Source organism: Kalmanozyma brasiliensis, assembly GCF_000497045.1.
Source record: "Kalmanozyma brasiliensis GHG001 unplaced genomic scaffold PSEUBRA_SCAF10, whole genome shotgun sequence".
Classification (NCBI taxonomy): Eukaryota; Fungi; Basidiomycota; class Ustilaginomycetes; order Ustilaginales; genus Kalmanozyma; species Kalmanozyma brasiliensis.
The window spans coordinates 277,050-291,608 of NW_015961949.1; the positions used below are offsets into that span (position 1 = coordinate 277,050).

Consider the following 14,559-nt stretch of genomic DNA (forward strand, 5'->3'; position numbering starts at 1 on the left):
GAATGGATGGATGGAAGGAATGTATGTACGAAGGAATGAAGGGATCTGCGCACGGCAGAGCAGCACCGAGGATGCGGGGGAAGAGGTCAATTGTTGAAGCCGGAAGGAATGACTTGGTGCAGGGTGCAGCAGCGAGCTGGTATTGAGTGGAGAAGATGGAGAAGGGATGAGTCGGGCGAAAGAGAGAATATCGTCCTCTCGCTTCTCTCAACCTCGATCACCGGCCGAATGAATCGAGGTCATCCGCATTCGCCATGGAGCGAATTTTGATCCATGTCAGATTGAACTTGTCTTGGACATACAAAATCCATCGCCCCGGATGGACTTAGGCTGACAGCAGGCGTCAGCAGCAAACCGTAAGACCGAGCGATGCGCGTTGCCGAGCCAAACCAACACAACCACGAAAGGATCCTCGAGGTGCGTCACAGCGAGTAAGGCTCACGCTCACGCTTGTCGAACCCAACTTTTGTGCTAGCCGAGAGCCGACCGAACTCACACTTTGTTCCTTTCGACCTTCGAGTTTCTCTTTCTCCAACACACTCTACTTAGCGACTCATCCCTGCACTTCCGATCATCACAGCATCGGTGCCGGCTTCAACAAAGATGGCCGCTGAAGCGATACCCAACGAGCATGCTTCCGCAGCTGCCTCGGCCTTGACAGAATACTTCCAAGCCGCCGTCGTACTGGCTCAAGACAACTTTAGAAAGATCCCAGGTAGCGCCATCATCGCGCGATACGTCGCCAGCAGCTACCAGAACGACCCCATTCGATCCCTGCTCGAACTCTTCCTCGTTCTCTTCGCATTGAGAACAGTCTTGCAGAGCAGGACACGCGGTGGTGCCAGCGGCAAGAACTTTGTCAACCTCTCCGGCAGGGAGATCGATGACCTCGTCGGCGAGTTCAAGCCTGAACCCCTCTGCGCTCCCCTCACACCCGCCGAGTCGCGAGAGCTCGCATCCATTCCCACCATCGTCGGAGGTGCCAGCAGTCGGCCCAAGATCAGCCTCGCCTCTCACAATGCCGGCAAGCCCACGCAGGTCATGAACCTCGCCAGCTACAACTTCACCAATCTCGCCGGCCACGAAGCTGTCAAGGAGAAGGCCATCGAGACCCTGAGAAACTATGGTGTCGGAAGTTGCTCCCCTCCCGGCTTCTATGGTACCATCGATGTGCATATGCAGCTCGAATCCGACATTGCGCGCTTCCTCGGCACCCAGAACTGCATCATCTACAGTCAAGGTTTCAGCACCGTTTCGTCCGTCATCCCTGCCTTTTCGAAACGTGGTGATATCATTGTCGCTGACCGCGGCGTCAACTATGCCATTCAGAAGGGCATCCAAATTTCACGCTCGACCGTCTACTGGTACGACCACAACGACATGAACTCGCTCGAGGCCGTCCTGGAGCAGGTCAAGCGGGATACGAAACGCCGACGTGGTCCTCTCACGCGTCGTTTCATCGTCACCGAAGGTGTTTTTGAAGCGGACGGCGCCCTGGCGGATCTGCCAAAGATCCAGGAACTCAAGAAAAGATACAAATTCCGACTCATCCTCGATGAAAGTGTCAGCTTCGGAACCGTCGGTGCTACTGGTCGTGGTCTCACCGAGCTCTACAACATCCCTGCCTCCGAGGTCGAGATTCTTGTCGGATCGATGGCCAACACGCTCGGTGCAGCAGGAGGTTTCTGCGCCGGATCCGACGAGGTCGTCTTCCACCAGCGCATTAACGGCACCTCCTTCGTCTTCTCCGCCGCGTTGCCCGCTCTGCTCGCCGTCGCCGCCAGTACGGCTATCTCGTACATGGTTTCTCAACCTTCCATCCTGACCACGCTCCAAGACAACGTCAAGTCCCTCCGCTCCATTCTCGATCACGTCGAATCGTTGCGCATCTCGTCCGACCCACGCAGTCCGCTGGTGCACATCCAGGTCCGAAGCAAAACAGACCGTCACCCCGATACGCCCGCCGACAAGTTCGACAAGGGCAAGAACAGCCTCGCTGTCGGCGACGTCAGCCTCACGCTCTCCAACAGCAACGACGAGAAGCGCATCGCCGCCGCCGGTCCCTCGGATCACGACTTGTCGGTGGACGAACAGATGCGCCTCCTTCAGGCTATCGTGGATGACGCGTTGGAGCACGGGATCTTTATCACCAGGATGAAGAGGTTGCCCAGCATCAACGCTAAGGCGTTAGAGGTGGGCCCCGAGTCCAGGCCGAACATTAGGCTGGCGGTGAGTACGGCTTTTACCAAGAAGGAGATGGAGAAGGCCGGTAATGTCATCAAGGCTAGTGCGATCAAGGTGCTTGGGAAAAGACGATAGCGTGCGCACATGGCGGTTGGATATCTGAGCTGATAAGCATTTGCAATGGCATCACCTTGTAAGCAATATAGACAAGGTTCTGTGGAGTACGAGTGTGAAGTGTGAGGTCGAAGCTTGTGCGAATGGACATGTATCATCGTTCCCAAACCCGCTTCCAGTCGATCCACGAAGTATCACCAAACACGCTCGCGATCGTGATCCTGCTAGCCTGCTCCCTGGTCAGAATCCGATCCAAAGTCATGTTCCTCCCCGTCACGTCTCCAGCGGCACCCGTCGAACCGTACTCGTCAAACCTCGTCGTTCGCGGGTCAAAATTGCTCTCCTCCCTTCCCCAGACTCTGAACCCCTTTTTCGCGACAATCCCGTCCATGCTGGTATTCAGATACACTGCGTGGGCTTTTGCATTCCATGGTCGTCCTAGGTAGCATTTGCCGTGCATCTTCTTGAGTGGAATCGCATCGTCTGCTCTGGCGATGTGCGAGTTGAGGATGTACACGCCCACCTTTGCGTCGTTGGGATCGCCCCTCCAAGCGGTGATGCCGCCACCGCAGGCACGAGAGAGCAGGAGGGTGCGTTCGAACCACGCCTTGCCCATGCCATACAGCTGGTCCGTCATACCCTTAACCGTGCTCTTGAAGAAGAAGGCCTGAGAGGCGGGGCCCACGTAGAGCGTGTCCTGATAGCTCGAGAAGGAACAGCTGTAGAAGGATGCGTTGGCTTTTTCGACGCACAGCGCTGCGGCGGGTCCCAGCTGATAGGTGGTTATGAGTTGACCACGCTGATATTGACGCTGGACAAAGTCGATATTGTACGCTTTGAAGTTGGAAATCGGATGAGGAGCACCTGTGCCAACGCCGAGAGTCACCGCGTCACAGTTGCGCAGCGTAGAGCGCGGATCGGACTGATTGACGTAAGAAGACTGCCAGACGAAGACCCTGTTCGAGGATGCATGGGACGGCGAGGAGGTCACGCCTGCAAGAATGGTTGGACTGGACCGATGGACGAGCACCTTCTCGTGGTACCATCCCGCATCGATGAGGACCGTGTGCGTGCTCCCATCGTCAGGTCTAGAGAAGACGCAAAGGGGGTCAGCGTGGGTAGATGCGGCGTCGCTACGCGTGGAGAATACTCACAGAGCGTTCAAAGCAGCACTGATCGTCCGATGCGAAGCGGAGGGATGCGTTCGACTGACAAAGGTCGTGTTGACTGGACAGCCGGACAGCGGGTTCTCCCCGTGCTGTTTGGGTGCTTGACATTGACTGCTCAGCGAGACAGGATGGACCGCATCGCGGGCTGAACTCCAGGCGAAGACTGCTCGGGCAGACAACGATAAGATTGTAACAAGTTGGAGGTGTAAAGGCCAGAGCATGCTTGCGTCGACAGAACCATTCGAGACGAGTGGGATGTGAGCAGAAGGATAAGGGCAGGAAGTGGCTGCATGACCGCTTTGCATGTCGTTCGGAACTTTGTGCTGGGTCGTTCGATAGGAGCCGAAATGAGCTCGGTCCCGTCCGTCGATCCGTGCTCGACCCCTGACGGAATCACCCACTTCGTCTCCGCCCCGGCGACCATTTGGGAGCAACCTAAAATAGTTCATCAGCATCGACCCACCGCTCAGCTAGACAGTCGAGGTCGTCTTCACTCTGTATTCACTCTGTACTGATCTGTGCGGCTAGAAGTGCAGATCAAGTCGAATTGCTACGGTGTTTGAGCTCATCCTTCGAAATCAGTGCGACCTCGCTCAATTGCTTCCTTGACGGAAGTGGGGATGTCGTTGTCTCCGGCAAGCAAGTCGAGCATGAGACCATCGCCCTGACCTTTGGGAAGCTGAGCGATTTCGACCAGCGTCGCAGCGACATCCTCTCGCGGGATCGAGTGGACCAGGCTCTGGTGGACGCCGAGAGCCACCTTGCCTGTGCCAGGCTCGTCGAGAAGTCCACCTGGACGAAGCACGAACCACGGGAAGGACGACCTTTCGGAAAGGTTCTTGTCGGCAGCGTACTTTGCATCCATATAAGCGCCGATGGCTTTGCGTGTCTTCTCGCTGCGTTCCAGATCCGGCTGCTGGTACCAAGCGGGCGGGGGCTTGGTCTTGTCGCGCACGTCGATGGCCGAGACGAGGAGGAAGCGACGGAAGTCAGTCGACTTGGCAATGCCGCTCTGCTCGAGGGCGTCAAATACCTTGATCGCGCCTTGCTCGTCCACCGCCTTGGTGCGCTCCGGACCACCTTTGCCGCCTGCGCCTGCAGCGAAGAGGACGACGTTAGGTGAGTACTTGGTGAAGAGCGAGGCAATGTCGGAAACCGAGGACTGCTCGAGCGAGGCCACGACTGGCTGCACCGTGTCGGCAGAGCTTCCAGTGGGGAGATCGGAAGCATGCTCTGGCTGACGGATCATGCTGAACACCTTGTGACCTCGAGAAGCGGCGATGCGCGTGAAGTGAAGCGCCACTTTGCCGTGGCCTCCGATGACGAAGATGGAGAGAGGTGCGGACGCCATGATGAATCTTGCTCGATGAACCAAAAACTGTTGGGTTGGTGCCGAATTGATGTGGTGGTTGAGGAGGAGGTTTACAGCCTTACTCTTCTCCTCACCATGACATGAATCATTAATCGAGAAGGCAAGCGCAAATACGCAAGGAGCGAGCAGCATGCCGTGCTTGATATCTGAGTGTGGAGGCGCAGCTGTCAAAACAGCTGAATCGCCGATTATTCACCGAAGATGGCGCACGAAGCACACAGCGCCCACGCTGCCACACGCACGCCCATCCTTGCTCTTCTTCCTGTCACTCGTCTTCAGGGTCCAGCTCCGGCTCCTTCTTGACTATCTCTTCCGTCGGTCCTACCATCTGACGAGCACAAGAGGAGTTCAGCATGATTGCCGGGACTACAGCAGGCGAGGCTGGTCCCTCATCGGCATCCAGCACAGCGCCTGTACGGAGGCGAACAACGTCACGACCGGCCGATTCGCCAGCTCGAAAGCAGGCTTCCGAGGATGCTCTGGCGTCTGGATCACCCTCGCGAAAAGCAGCAGTCCGCAAGCAGACCTCATCTACAACGCAGCGAGCGCAGTCCTTGCATCCCAATACGCCCAATGGCAAGTCGGCGAGCAAGACCATCAACGGCAACGATGCCGCGGCCTCTGGCAGCATCAGTAGTCCAGCGCACAAACCAATCGCCACCCATGCAGAACCATCACAACCGCACCAAGACGAAAGCACCAGCACCGATGACTTGACTGCTCTCACTAGTCGAATTGGCTTTGAACCACGTACTATCCCAGGCCTACCAGACCCTTCTCTTCGCACCAACGAGGCCATCGTCTGGCTCGACATCGACAATACACTCTACAAGCGGAGCACCAAGATCGCTGAGCTCATGGCAGATCGCATTCGAGCCTACTTTCACGGTATGGGCCTCAGTCAAGAAGATGCCAAGACTCTCCACACCACCTACTACAAGACCTATGGCCTCGCCATCCGCGGCCTTGTCAAACACCATCAGATCGACCCTCTCGACTACGACCGCAAATGCGATGCTAGCCTGCCACTCGACGACATCCTGCAACCAGACCATCAGATCAAACGTCTTCTCACCGATATCGACCGTACTCGCGTGCGCGTGTTCGCCCTCACAAATGCATACAAACATCATGCCAACAGGGTGCTGCGGCTACTCGACCTCGAAGACCAGGTAGAAGGCATCGTCTACTGTGACTACGCGGTGCCCGACTTTGCTTGCAAGCCAGAGCTCGACTACTACCGTGCGGCGCTTCTGGTCGTCGGCGCCGAGCCCGACACACGCCACTACTTTGTTGACGACAGCTCACTCAACGTCGTAGCCGCAAAGGAGCTTGGCTGGCATTCCTGCATCTACTTCCGAGAAGAGGACGACCCTATCCCATCACCCTCTGCAGCCGGCGAGAACGACCGCAAAGCAGCCGTTTCCTTCGACGCTACAGCCTTGCAGCCCAAGGCAGGGGCGAAGAGCAGCTTTGATGAGGAAGCAATCCGCCACGAGTTTCAGAAGCTGCCGGCCCATCTACGAATCCAGCTGCTCGGTATCATATTGGACGCATGCCTTCCAGGCGACATCGCCACCATGTCCAAGACGCTGGAAAAGCAGCTGCGCCTGACTCGCGATGTCGTCAGCGGCTTGCCAGACCAGGTCGCGCTCAAGATCTTTGAGAAGCTACCCATTCAGGACCTGCTCCGCTGCCGCCACGTCTCCAAAAAGTGGCACACGCTCGCCGCTACACCAGAGCTGTGGAGATCGCATGCGATCGCGCTGACCGAGGCGGATCCAGTCAAGCTCGTCGCTCCGACTGATCCAGAAGGATGGGAGCCGCTTGTCAAAGGCCTCTTCTTCCGCGAGCGCAACTGGGCGAAAGGCCTAGCGCAGAACATCCAGAGACTCGAGGGGCATTCTGGCTTTGTCACAGCAATGAAGCTCAAGGAGCGCAAGACACTCGTATCAGGAAGCTACGACGAGACCATCCGAATATGGGACATCTCTACGGGTATCTGTCGAAAGGTGTTGCGCGCCAAAGCCATTGCCTGCCTCGACTTTCTGCTGGACGAAGGCGTCTTGTGCGCTGGCTTATACGACACCGGCCGCGTGTTGGTCTGGGACATGAAGAGCTGGGAACTCATCCAGACGCTCTCCGGTCACAATCGCGGTATTCGCAACGTGGCCATCAACGAGCGCTACTTGGTCAGTGTCGGTCAGGACAAAGCCATCGTGGTCTGGGACTGGAGAACGGGTGTCAAAGTGGTACGATTCGGCCAGCAGAGCAACGTGTCGCTGGGCGTCTCGCTGGTCGATAAGGACAAGCTGGTCGCGGTCACGGTCGACGGCATGATCCGATGCTTCAGCATCCCACGCAGAGAGATGATCGGCCAATTCCAGCTGACCAAGCTAGGCGGTCCTGAGCTCGGACTGGCTGCACGGCTGGGAGACCTCTCGAGTGGATCTTTCATGCTCGAATGGTTCGCGGCACACGGCAACACAATGACGGTCGCTTCCAAGAGCGTGGTGGTGCATCTCGAGTGGCAGGAGCACGTAGTCCCTGCTCAGGATTCTCAGACTCCTCTGACCGCCGAAGGTCTTCGTCGAAGTGCCTCGTCCCGTCTCAGCAACGTTGGTGGCATGGCAAGTTCGGCGCTCAGCCCGCTCCGCAACCGTCGAGACTCGACGATGAGCAATGCAAGCACCAGGGCTGCCTCGCCGTCCATCGGCACGCCCGTGAGGTCTCGGCGCGACTCGAACACGAGCATCAGCTCTTCGACCAGCGGTCTCGGGCAGACGAGATCGCCACGTCGCACCAACACAACTCCTGCACGCGCGGGTCGGGCGTCCATGGGTGGCTTTGAGTCTCCCTCGATCTCGACCCTGTCCACGCCTTCTCGGCCCGGTCCACGCAACTCGACGAACCGGATTGGTGGTCCCGCGCCTTGGCCGCTCGCCGTCGCTGAGGGCGAGGCGGCTGGACGAGCGTCAGGTACGCCACCTCCCAGGCCTCCAAGAAGGATCAGCACGTCTACCTCGGCCGCCTCAATCTCCTTCCCATCCACGCCTGCCACCAAAGCTGACGACGCAGCAGCAGATGTGTCTACACCACATATGAACGCCAAAGCTGACCCAGATGGTGCCGCGCCCTCTAATGCTACACGCATCGCTCCGGACCTGTCCACCGCTCCCAAGGTGGTGTCGATCCTGGAAACGCCCGATGTCGCTGTGGGCTGCGTCGATCCGACCAAGAGACGCATTGCTGCATCGACACGATTCAGCAGTCGTGCTGGAGCTGAACGCCAGCTCTACGCCAGCAGTCTGCCTCTGGATCATGGCAAGACCTCCACCCAGCTCGCCGCAGCCACCTCGAGCGCCAACGATCTTGAGGCTGCTTCTGGGGCTCAAGAGTCGTCGACCTCAACGGCGGACTCGGCGGATATCGAGACGAACCACACCGTTCCGATTCGTGGAGCGTGGGCGGCGCAGTCCGAGGATCTGGCCACGCCGGCACGCAATCCGATGGCCATGGAGCTGGACCACGAGAGCGTCGTCGTCGGCTGCGCAGATGGCCTCATCTACCGCATCCACTTTGTCGGCTCTGAGTACGGGCCAGAGACATCAGAGACGTCGTCTGCGAAGGCCTGGATGGCCAACGGAGACGATGGCACAAGCAAGATTGGCGATGCTACGATTACGGATCTGCTGCAGCTGAGAGAGGTCTGGAGCGACATCATGGTGCCCGAAGGGGACAAAGATCATCCTGGGAGGCTACAGAGGGATCGAATGAAGGAAATGGGTCTCAAGTAGTGTCACTCAATCTCTGCTCTGGGACGTCTATCAATCGGTATACATGCGTTTCTGAAGGCTGCAGTGTCAAGGCGATGGACAGCGACGAGATCGAATCGATGCCATGCCGTGTGAGTTGATCCACGGACGAGGCTGCCTCGGACGCGTGGAAGTTTGTCGAGGTCAAAGTGACTTGCCCCGTCTGCGCTTCCAAGCTGAGAAGAACCAACGTCGTGTGGCAGTGGCCATGCATGCGCGGATTTGTATTTAGATGGGCTCATCGATTACAATTTAGCTGCTCCCGAATTCAAGCCTGGAATATAACCATCCTTGATACGCTCGACTCGCCTGCGTAGAAAATGGGCGTTGAAAGGCTAAGAAGGTGTGTCGTGAGTGGCTGGCTGTTGCGTCGACGCTGCATCATTCTGCTTACTGACTCAAATCGGAGCCTTTGCTGACGATCACTGAGCTTAGCTTTGAGCCATCATATCAACCGATCGAAGCGACTGCATCGATGGTAGATCGCAGCTGTCTCAAGGCACTTGTACGTGCGTACAGCCCACCGTGAGAGCTAGAGTTGCACGAAGAAAGGGACCAGAAAAAGAGGTGGATTGTGCGTATCAGCAAAATGGCATCACACAGCTGCTCAGTTTGGGAAATTCTGAAATCCCATCTGACAGGCCAAGTGCCGTGGCTTCTGCTCTCTTCCAAAGAGACACACACTGCTCAGCGCTGAGACCAACTTGAGCCGTGTCAGTGCGTCACACACACAGCCAGTCACTTCCGATTGGAATCAGTCACTTTCTTCGCCCGTGCTGCTCGACTGCCGGCTCAACTCTGGAGCGAAGCGTAGACATCTCACAACGCTCGCTAGCCGCACCTTTCCTCCGCACTCTTTTCTCCGCAACCATCATCTCTCTACTCTTCGACATCAGTAGTCGCGTCACATCCTCTCAAAGACACATCAAACCTACCCCGTCAAATCCACCCCAGTCAATCATCCAAAATGGCCGCTCAGGTTCAGCAGCTCCAGCAGAAGGCGGAATACTTTGTCGCTCAGGTTCGTATTTGATAGCAAAGCACATCATCTTGACAGCGTTGTACACGTCGAACAAGTGCGGAGAGAGCCCAGCTTCTGCTGAGGTTGCTCTAGTTCCACCTTATGCGACGCTGCCGATACGGAAAGATCGACCAAGTTGACTGACGAATCATTCTCATTTCCTGTTTTACATTCGATCACCAACACCTGATCGGGCTTGCCATCCCCTTGATCGTCGCCTCATCCTACCTCGATTCTCGCGGCTCATCTCCGCCATCCTGGATCTGATGTGATCTCACCGCTGCTATTTCGAATTGCTCTTCGAACGTCGCACAAATCCCGCCTCTCCCTTGCAACGGCTATCGTCTACAACAGATCGACAAGGAGGTACGTATCTTGCGCTGCAGGCATGACCGCTAGCTTGTTCGGGTTTCGCTTGTTGCACAGAAACTGACTTCCGATCTTGCGTTCTTCCCTTTGTCTCGTCCAATCCGCAGCTCTCCAGGTACCCCGCCCTTAAGAAGTTCGAGCAGACCGTCCCCATCCCCAAGGCGTACGCTGCCCTCGGTGGTTTCGGTATCTTCACCCTCTTCGTCTTCTTCAACATTGCCGCCGGCTTCTTGACCAACCTCATCGGCTTCTTCATCCCCGCCTACTTCTCGCTCAAGGCGCTCGAGAGCCCTCAGCCCCAGGACGACATCCAGTGGCTCACCTACTGGGTCGTTTTCGGCATGTTCACCTTCCTCGAGACCTTCTCCAGCATCGTCCTCTACTACGTCCCCTGGTACTACACCATCAAGACCCTCGCCATTGTGTGGCTCATGCTCCCCCAGACCCAGGGTGCCAAGATGGTGTACAGCAAGGTCATCCGCCCCGTCTTCCTCCAGACCCAGAAGGGCGTCCACCAGGCCAATGCGAGCACCCCTGCCGCCCCCGCCGAGACTCACTAAGCGGCTCTCCCGCCGGATCAGCTCTTTCGCACGCAGATGAGCTGTCGACCGACGTCTCTGATGGCACGAAGCATTAGCCACGCCGTTTTCTGTTCGCACGAATTGGTAGCGGCCTAGTGCACGGCCAAATGTCAGATCAACGGTATCAGCGACCCATCTGCTTCTGCGTTACAGTCATCTCCTCTTCCATTCGACGGTCCAGTCTTGCATTCCTTCCGTATTGCTTCCGACCTCCGATCCTAACAATTCATAACGCCCACAACTTCACGTCCCATCTGGCCGTCCACAGCTGGATCCCATACGCAAATACCAATTCTTGCCGTCCTCCAACTACGTGCTCCGGTCATGACATGACAGCCTTTCTTGCATCTTCGAATGGCGTGAAAGCCACTCTGTGTGATGTCTGCAGCTGCGTTCTAGAGACTGGACGAGAAGAAGCGTGCAAAGCAAGCTGCAGATGAGGTACAACAAAACGCTCCTACTTGGCCGTTCGCAATTTGCAAATTTGTTAGACTGAACTTGAGACGGGTGCCAAAAAATGTGACCGCGTCCATATGGTCACGTCGCGCGCAGCAACAAACACAGGGTGTGGAGTGTTGCTTTTGACAACTTCTTTCCGCTCTCCTTCATCATCTGCCTACATCGTCAGCCATACCCACCACTTCGACTCGATTTCGATATGGCGAGGAGCGGAAAAAAGCTGCATTGAAGTGACGACCATTCGACATCGATCCGCCGCGTCAAGGTCTCTATCACGTTGCATCCTCGCAGGTTTCATATTCACGTGACTGTCGCGCGGGACCGCCAGCTTCGACCGCATCGACAGGACCGACACGTCTCGAGGCGACCATCGAAGCAGCGTCAGCCTCCATTGCCCCTGAAAGATAGCTTTTTGCCTGAGAAGCGACTATGCCGGCACTCGTGACGTCCACAGCTAGTTCGGCCGCTGCAGCGGACCGCCTCATCCAGGAACTGTCAACAGCGCTTTCCGCACCAGCATCAGGATCAGATGCCAACAGCAACACCGCATCCGCTCTGCAGAATGTACAGAAGCATGCTCGCTCCTTCGGCTTCTCCTCGAAACAGTGCGAGCAGCTTGTTCGACTCGCCCTGCTTGGACGACTCCAGCCTCTGTCAGCTACCGGCACGAGCAGATCTGCCAGACAGAAGGCGCCCAAGACATCCGTGTCTCTGGGCATCCTACGATCAGTGATCCCGAAACCACGCGCAAAGGTCGGCAGACAAGCCGTCCTCGACATTATCGCGTCTCTAGGTCCATCTCCAGGCACAGACACGGTCAAAGTGGCAGGCCTGCGGGAGGACGACCGCAACACAGCAGGGCCCAGTCTTGGACCAGAGAGACTCAAAGTGGACAGCAAAGTCCAGGTGGCAGCCATCAAGCTGCTCTCTGTCCTTCTCGAGTCGCCTTCAGTGCCGCTATCGGTCGCATCAAACTTTTACACCGAAGCCGAGAGCAGCGGAAGAGGGAGGCCGCCACGTCAAGAAAGGCAGCGGGATCAACGAGAGCAGGAACGTCTGCAAAGGCATGCGGCTCAGTACACGGGACTCGCTGGAAGCCTGCCAACATCGTACCTCACCACCTCTGCCAAGACGACACTCGAAAAGTGCTACTCGACTCTGTTCCACTTTCTCGACTATCAATCCCTGCGCCCTCACCTCTGCTACCTGCTTTGCCGCCTCACAAAGCGAAGGCACGTGCGACACTACAGGATCACCAAGCTCATGGCGATGCGGACCAACTCGGCACCTGAAGCTGGAATTTCGGCTGTGCTGTCGACCTATGCCAACTTCTACCCTGACCTGCTCTTCCCGGAGCTGCTGGGAGGCGGCGGTGCAGGCAGCTCTGCGATCGCCGGGGGCTCAGCAGCGGGTCTCAAGTATCCCGACTCCGACTGGATTGCCTCTGTGCTTCTTGCGCACGCACGCTGCGCACGCCGCCGTGACGGAGAAACAGTCGAATCCGACGACGAGGCCGAGACCGACGCTGAAGCAGGCGGCAGAGCAGCAAAGAAGCAACGTCTGTCTTCCAAAGCAGTCCGAGACGGAGCTGACGGCGACGAAGCAGCCATCACTTCCGCCGCTCCCACATCGATCCCCATTCCGAACTTGGTCACCATCCAACCGCTCAACTCGGCACAGAAAGCCTTCGGAACGCACCCTTCCCTCATCACCGAGCTCTCATCGTTGCGTCATCTCGCGCATAGCTTGGACCGGCTGGTTCTGCCTTCGCAGGCGGCTGCGATGCTTGGGAGCGGCTTCGGCTCGCGACTCATGCGTGTAGCCGTGCTGGCTGGTGCGACCATCACCAACGAGGACTCGCTCAGCCAGACGATTCCGGCGGGCAGGAGGAATAGGCAGGCTGAACAGGACCTTTGCTGGGCACGCTTGTCGGACTGGCTCGAGAGCGTGCTGAGCGACGAGCTCGGCGTGCAGACTCGATCAACGCAGCGTCAACAGCTCAAGCTGCCGGCGACTGAAGCGGAGTTCAAGCGACTGGCAGCGCTGCTGCGCCGGACGAGATACGTGTTTGAGCTGGCTGAGCAGATGCCAGTCAGACTGGAGGACTTGACCTCGACAGTGCTCCTGGCGATCGCGCAGGTGGCTGAGGCCGACAGCACGCAAGCACATGATCCGGCGGTAGACGCAAAGAATGTCTGGTCGGAACGATGGGATCAGCTCGCCCGCGAAGTGCTTCCGTTCGTGCCTCTCGTCACGCCTTCGGATCTGGCATCCTTCGAAGAGCGATTCCTAGCACCTCTGGAGGTGTTGGCTACGTCAAGCAAGGTTTCGCTGGACACCTCTGCGGCTGTGCTGTTGGCTCTTTCGGGCATGCTCGACAACTGGGGTTCGCGCGACTGGTCTAACATCGGCAAGACGCTCGACGCACGCCATTCGTATCGATGGGGAATCGCCAACCTCGACGCGGCGATCGACTACACAGAGCTTATCTCGAGCGTCTCTGCACGCACCGACGCACTTGCAACCTCGCTGATTGGGCTGTACCCACGCCACGTGCTGATCGAGCACGCGGTGCTCTCGGTCTACGAGATGCTCTCCGGTCCGCTCGCCGGCATGCGGGCTAGTGCGACCATCCCGGCGCTGCCGCTCTTCGCCTTCACGCTGCACGCTACGACCCTGGTCCCCGTCTCGCGTCTCTGCGGGCTGGTGCAAGACCTGCGCTCCGCCTTCGAGGACCACAATGCGGGCACGCATCCCGCGCCCACCATCGACGGCGGGCTCGAGAGCAAGGTATACGATCTCCGTTCGACCTTCTTTGAGGAAGAAAACCTAGCCACGCTGAATAGCAACGTTACACTGGTCGCAAACCTTGTGTGGCTGGGCAAGCTGGTTACGGGCACCGACGTCGTCGGTGGCCTGCCTGCAGGAATCGACGAGGCGGTCCTCGCCGATCTCACGCAACGTGGGGACGATCTCAATCTCAAATTGGCCACCCTGGCGAATACGCCCTTTTCGCGGGCGATGAGCCACATCAGCGAGCGCTTTGCGAATGTTTACTGCTCGCAGAGAGACGCTGAGTCGGCCGAGCACGACGGTGGCATCAGGGGTCCTGTCACGGTCAAAACGCTCAAGGCTGCTAAGAAAAACGGGATTCCGGCAGGATGGACGCATACGGACTTTAGGGCGTACATGCTCGACTGGCTGGACCGGGAGGGCGCGCACGGGATGTATGAGCTGTTGAAGAATATCCTGGTGACGTTCGGGAGTCAGCTGAAGAGCATCCGTGGAGAGACGCAGGCGGAGGCGGAGACCGCCTAGAGATCTTTGTAGTTGTATCTGTTCTCGGAATGGAATGGTGAGCCATCCTGTATAGCGTGAGAAGCAAGCTGATTGTGTGCCTGTGTTGGGCTCGCTGAACATGATGCCACCTGCTGCCGCGAATTTTTGGCGCCTAACTCCACATGCAGAAGCTGCT

The 14,559-nt window shown here is 57.6% G+C and overlaps 5 protein-coding genes across 5 annotated transcripts; 4 read left to right on the forward strand and 1 right to left on the reverse strand.

Moving 5' to 3' along the window:
- Window positions 1–603: 603 nt before the first annotated feature.
- PSEUBRA_000749 (Aminotransferase, class I/classII) lies at window positions 604–2,319 on the forward strand (the record flags this gene model as incomplete). The annotated part of the gene is made up of 1 exon (XM_016434046.1): window positions 604–2,319. One exon carries the CDS (start codon window positions 604–606, stop codon window positions 2,317–2,319), a length of 1,716 nt encoding a protein of 571 aa, XP_016294523.1.
- A 133-nt stretch (window positions 2,320–2,452) lies between these two features.
- Window positions 2,453–4,818, reverse strand: PSEUBRA_000750 (Pectinesterase, catalytic; the record flags this gene model as incomplete). The annotated part of the gene is made up of 3 exons (XM_059464444.1): window positions 2,453–3,386; window positions 3,453–3,630; window positions 4,056–4,818. 3 exons carry the CDS (start codon window positions 4,816–4,818, stop codon window positions 2,453–2,455), a joined length of 1,875 nt encoding a protein of 624 aa, XP_059320916.1.
- Window positions 4,819–5,192: 374 nt separating this feature from the next.
- PSEUBRA_000751 (WD40 repeat) lies at window positions 5,193–8,636 on the forward strand (the record flags this gene model as incomplete). Its single annotated transcript, XM_059464445.1, has 1 exon — window positions 5,193–8,636. One exon carries the CDS (start codon window positions 5,193–5,195, stop codon window positions 8,634–8,636), a length of 3,444 nt encoding a protein of 1,147 aa, XP_059320917.1.
- Window positions 8,637–9,621: 985 nt separating this feature from the next.
- PSEUBRA_000752 (TB2/DP1/HVA22-related protein) lies at window positions 9,622–10,604 on the forward strand (the record flags this gene model as incomplete). The annotated part of the gene is made up of 3 exons (XM_016434052.1): window positions 9,622–9,675; window positions 10,030–10,041; window positions 10,152–10,604. 3 exons carry the CDS (start codon window positions 9,622–9,624, stop codon window positions 10,602–10,604), a joined length of 519 nt encoding a protein of 172 aa, XP_016294526.1.
- A 909-nt stretch (window positions 10,605–11,513) lies between these two features.
- Window positions 11,514–14,402, forward strand: PSEUBRA_000753 (Centromere protein I; the record flags this gene model as incomplete). Its single annotated transcript, XM_059464446.1, has 1 exon — window positions 11,514–14,402. The coding sequence occupies one exon, from the start codon at window positions 11,514–11,516 to the stop codon at window positions 14,400–14,402; it is 2,889 nt and encodes a 962-aa protein (XP_059321079.1).
- Window positions 14,403–14,559: the final 157 nt, after the last annotated feature.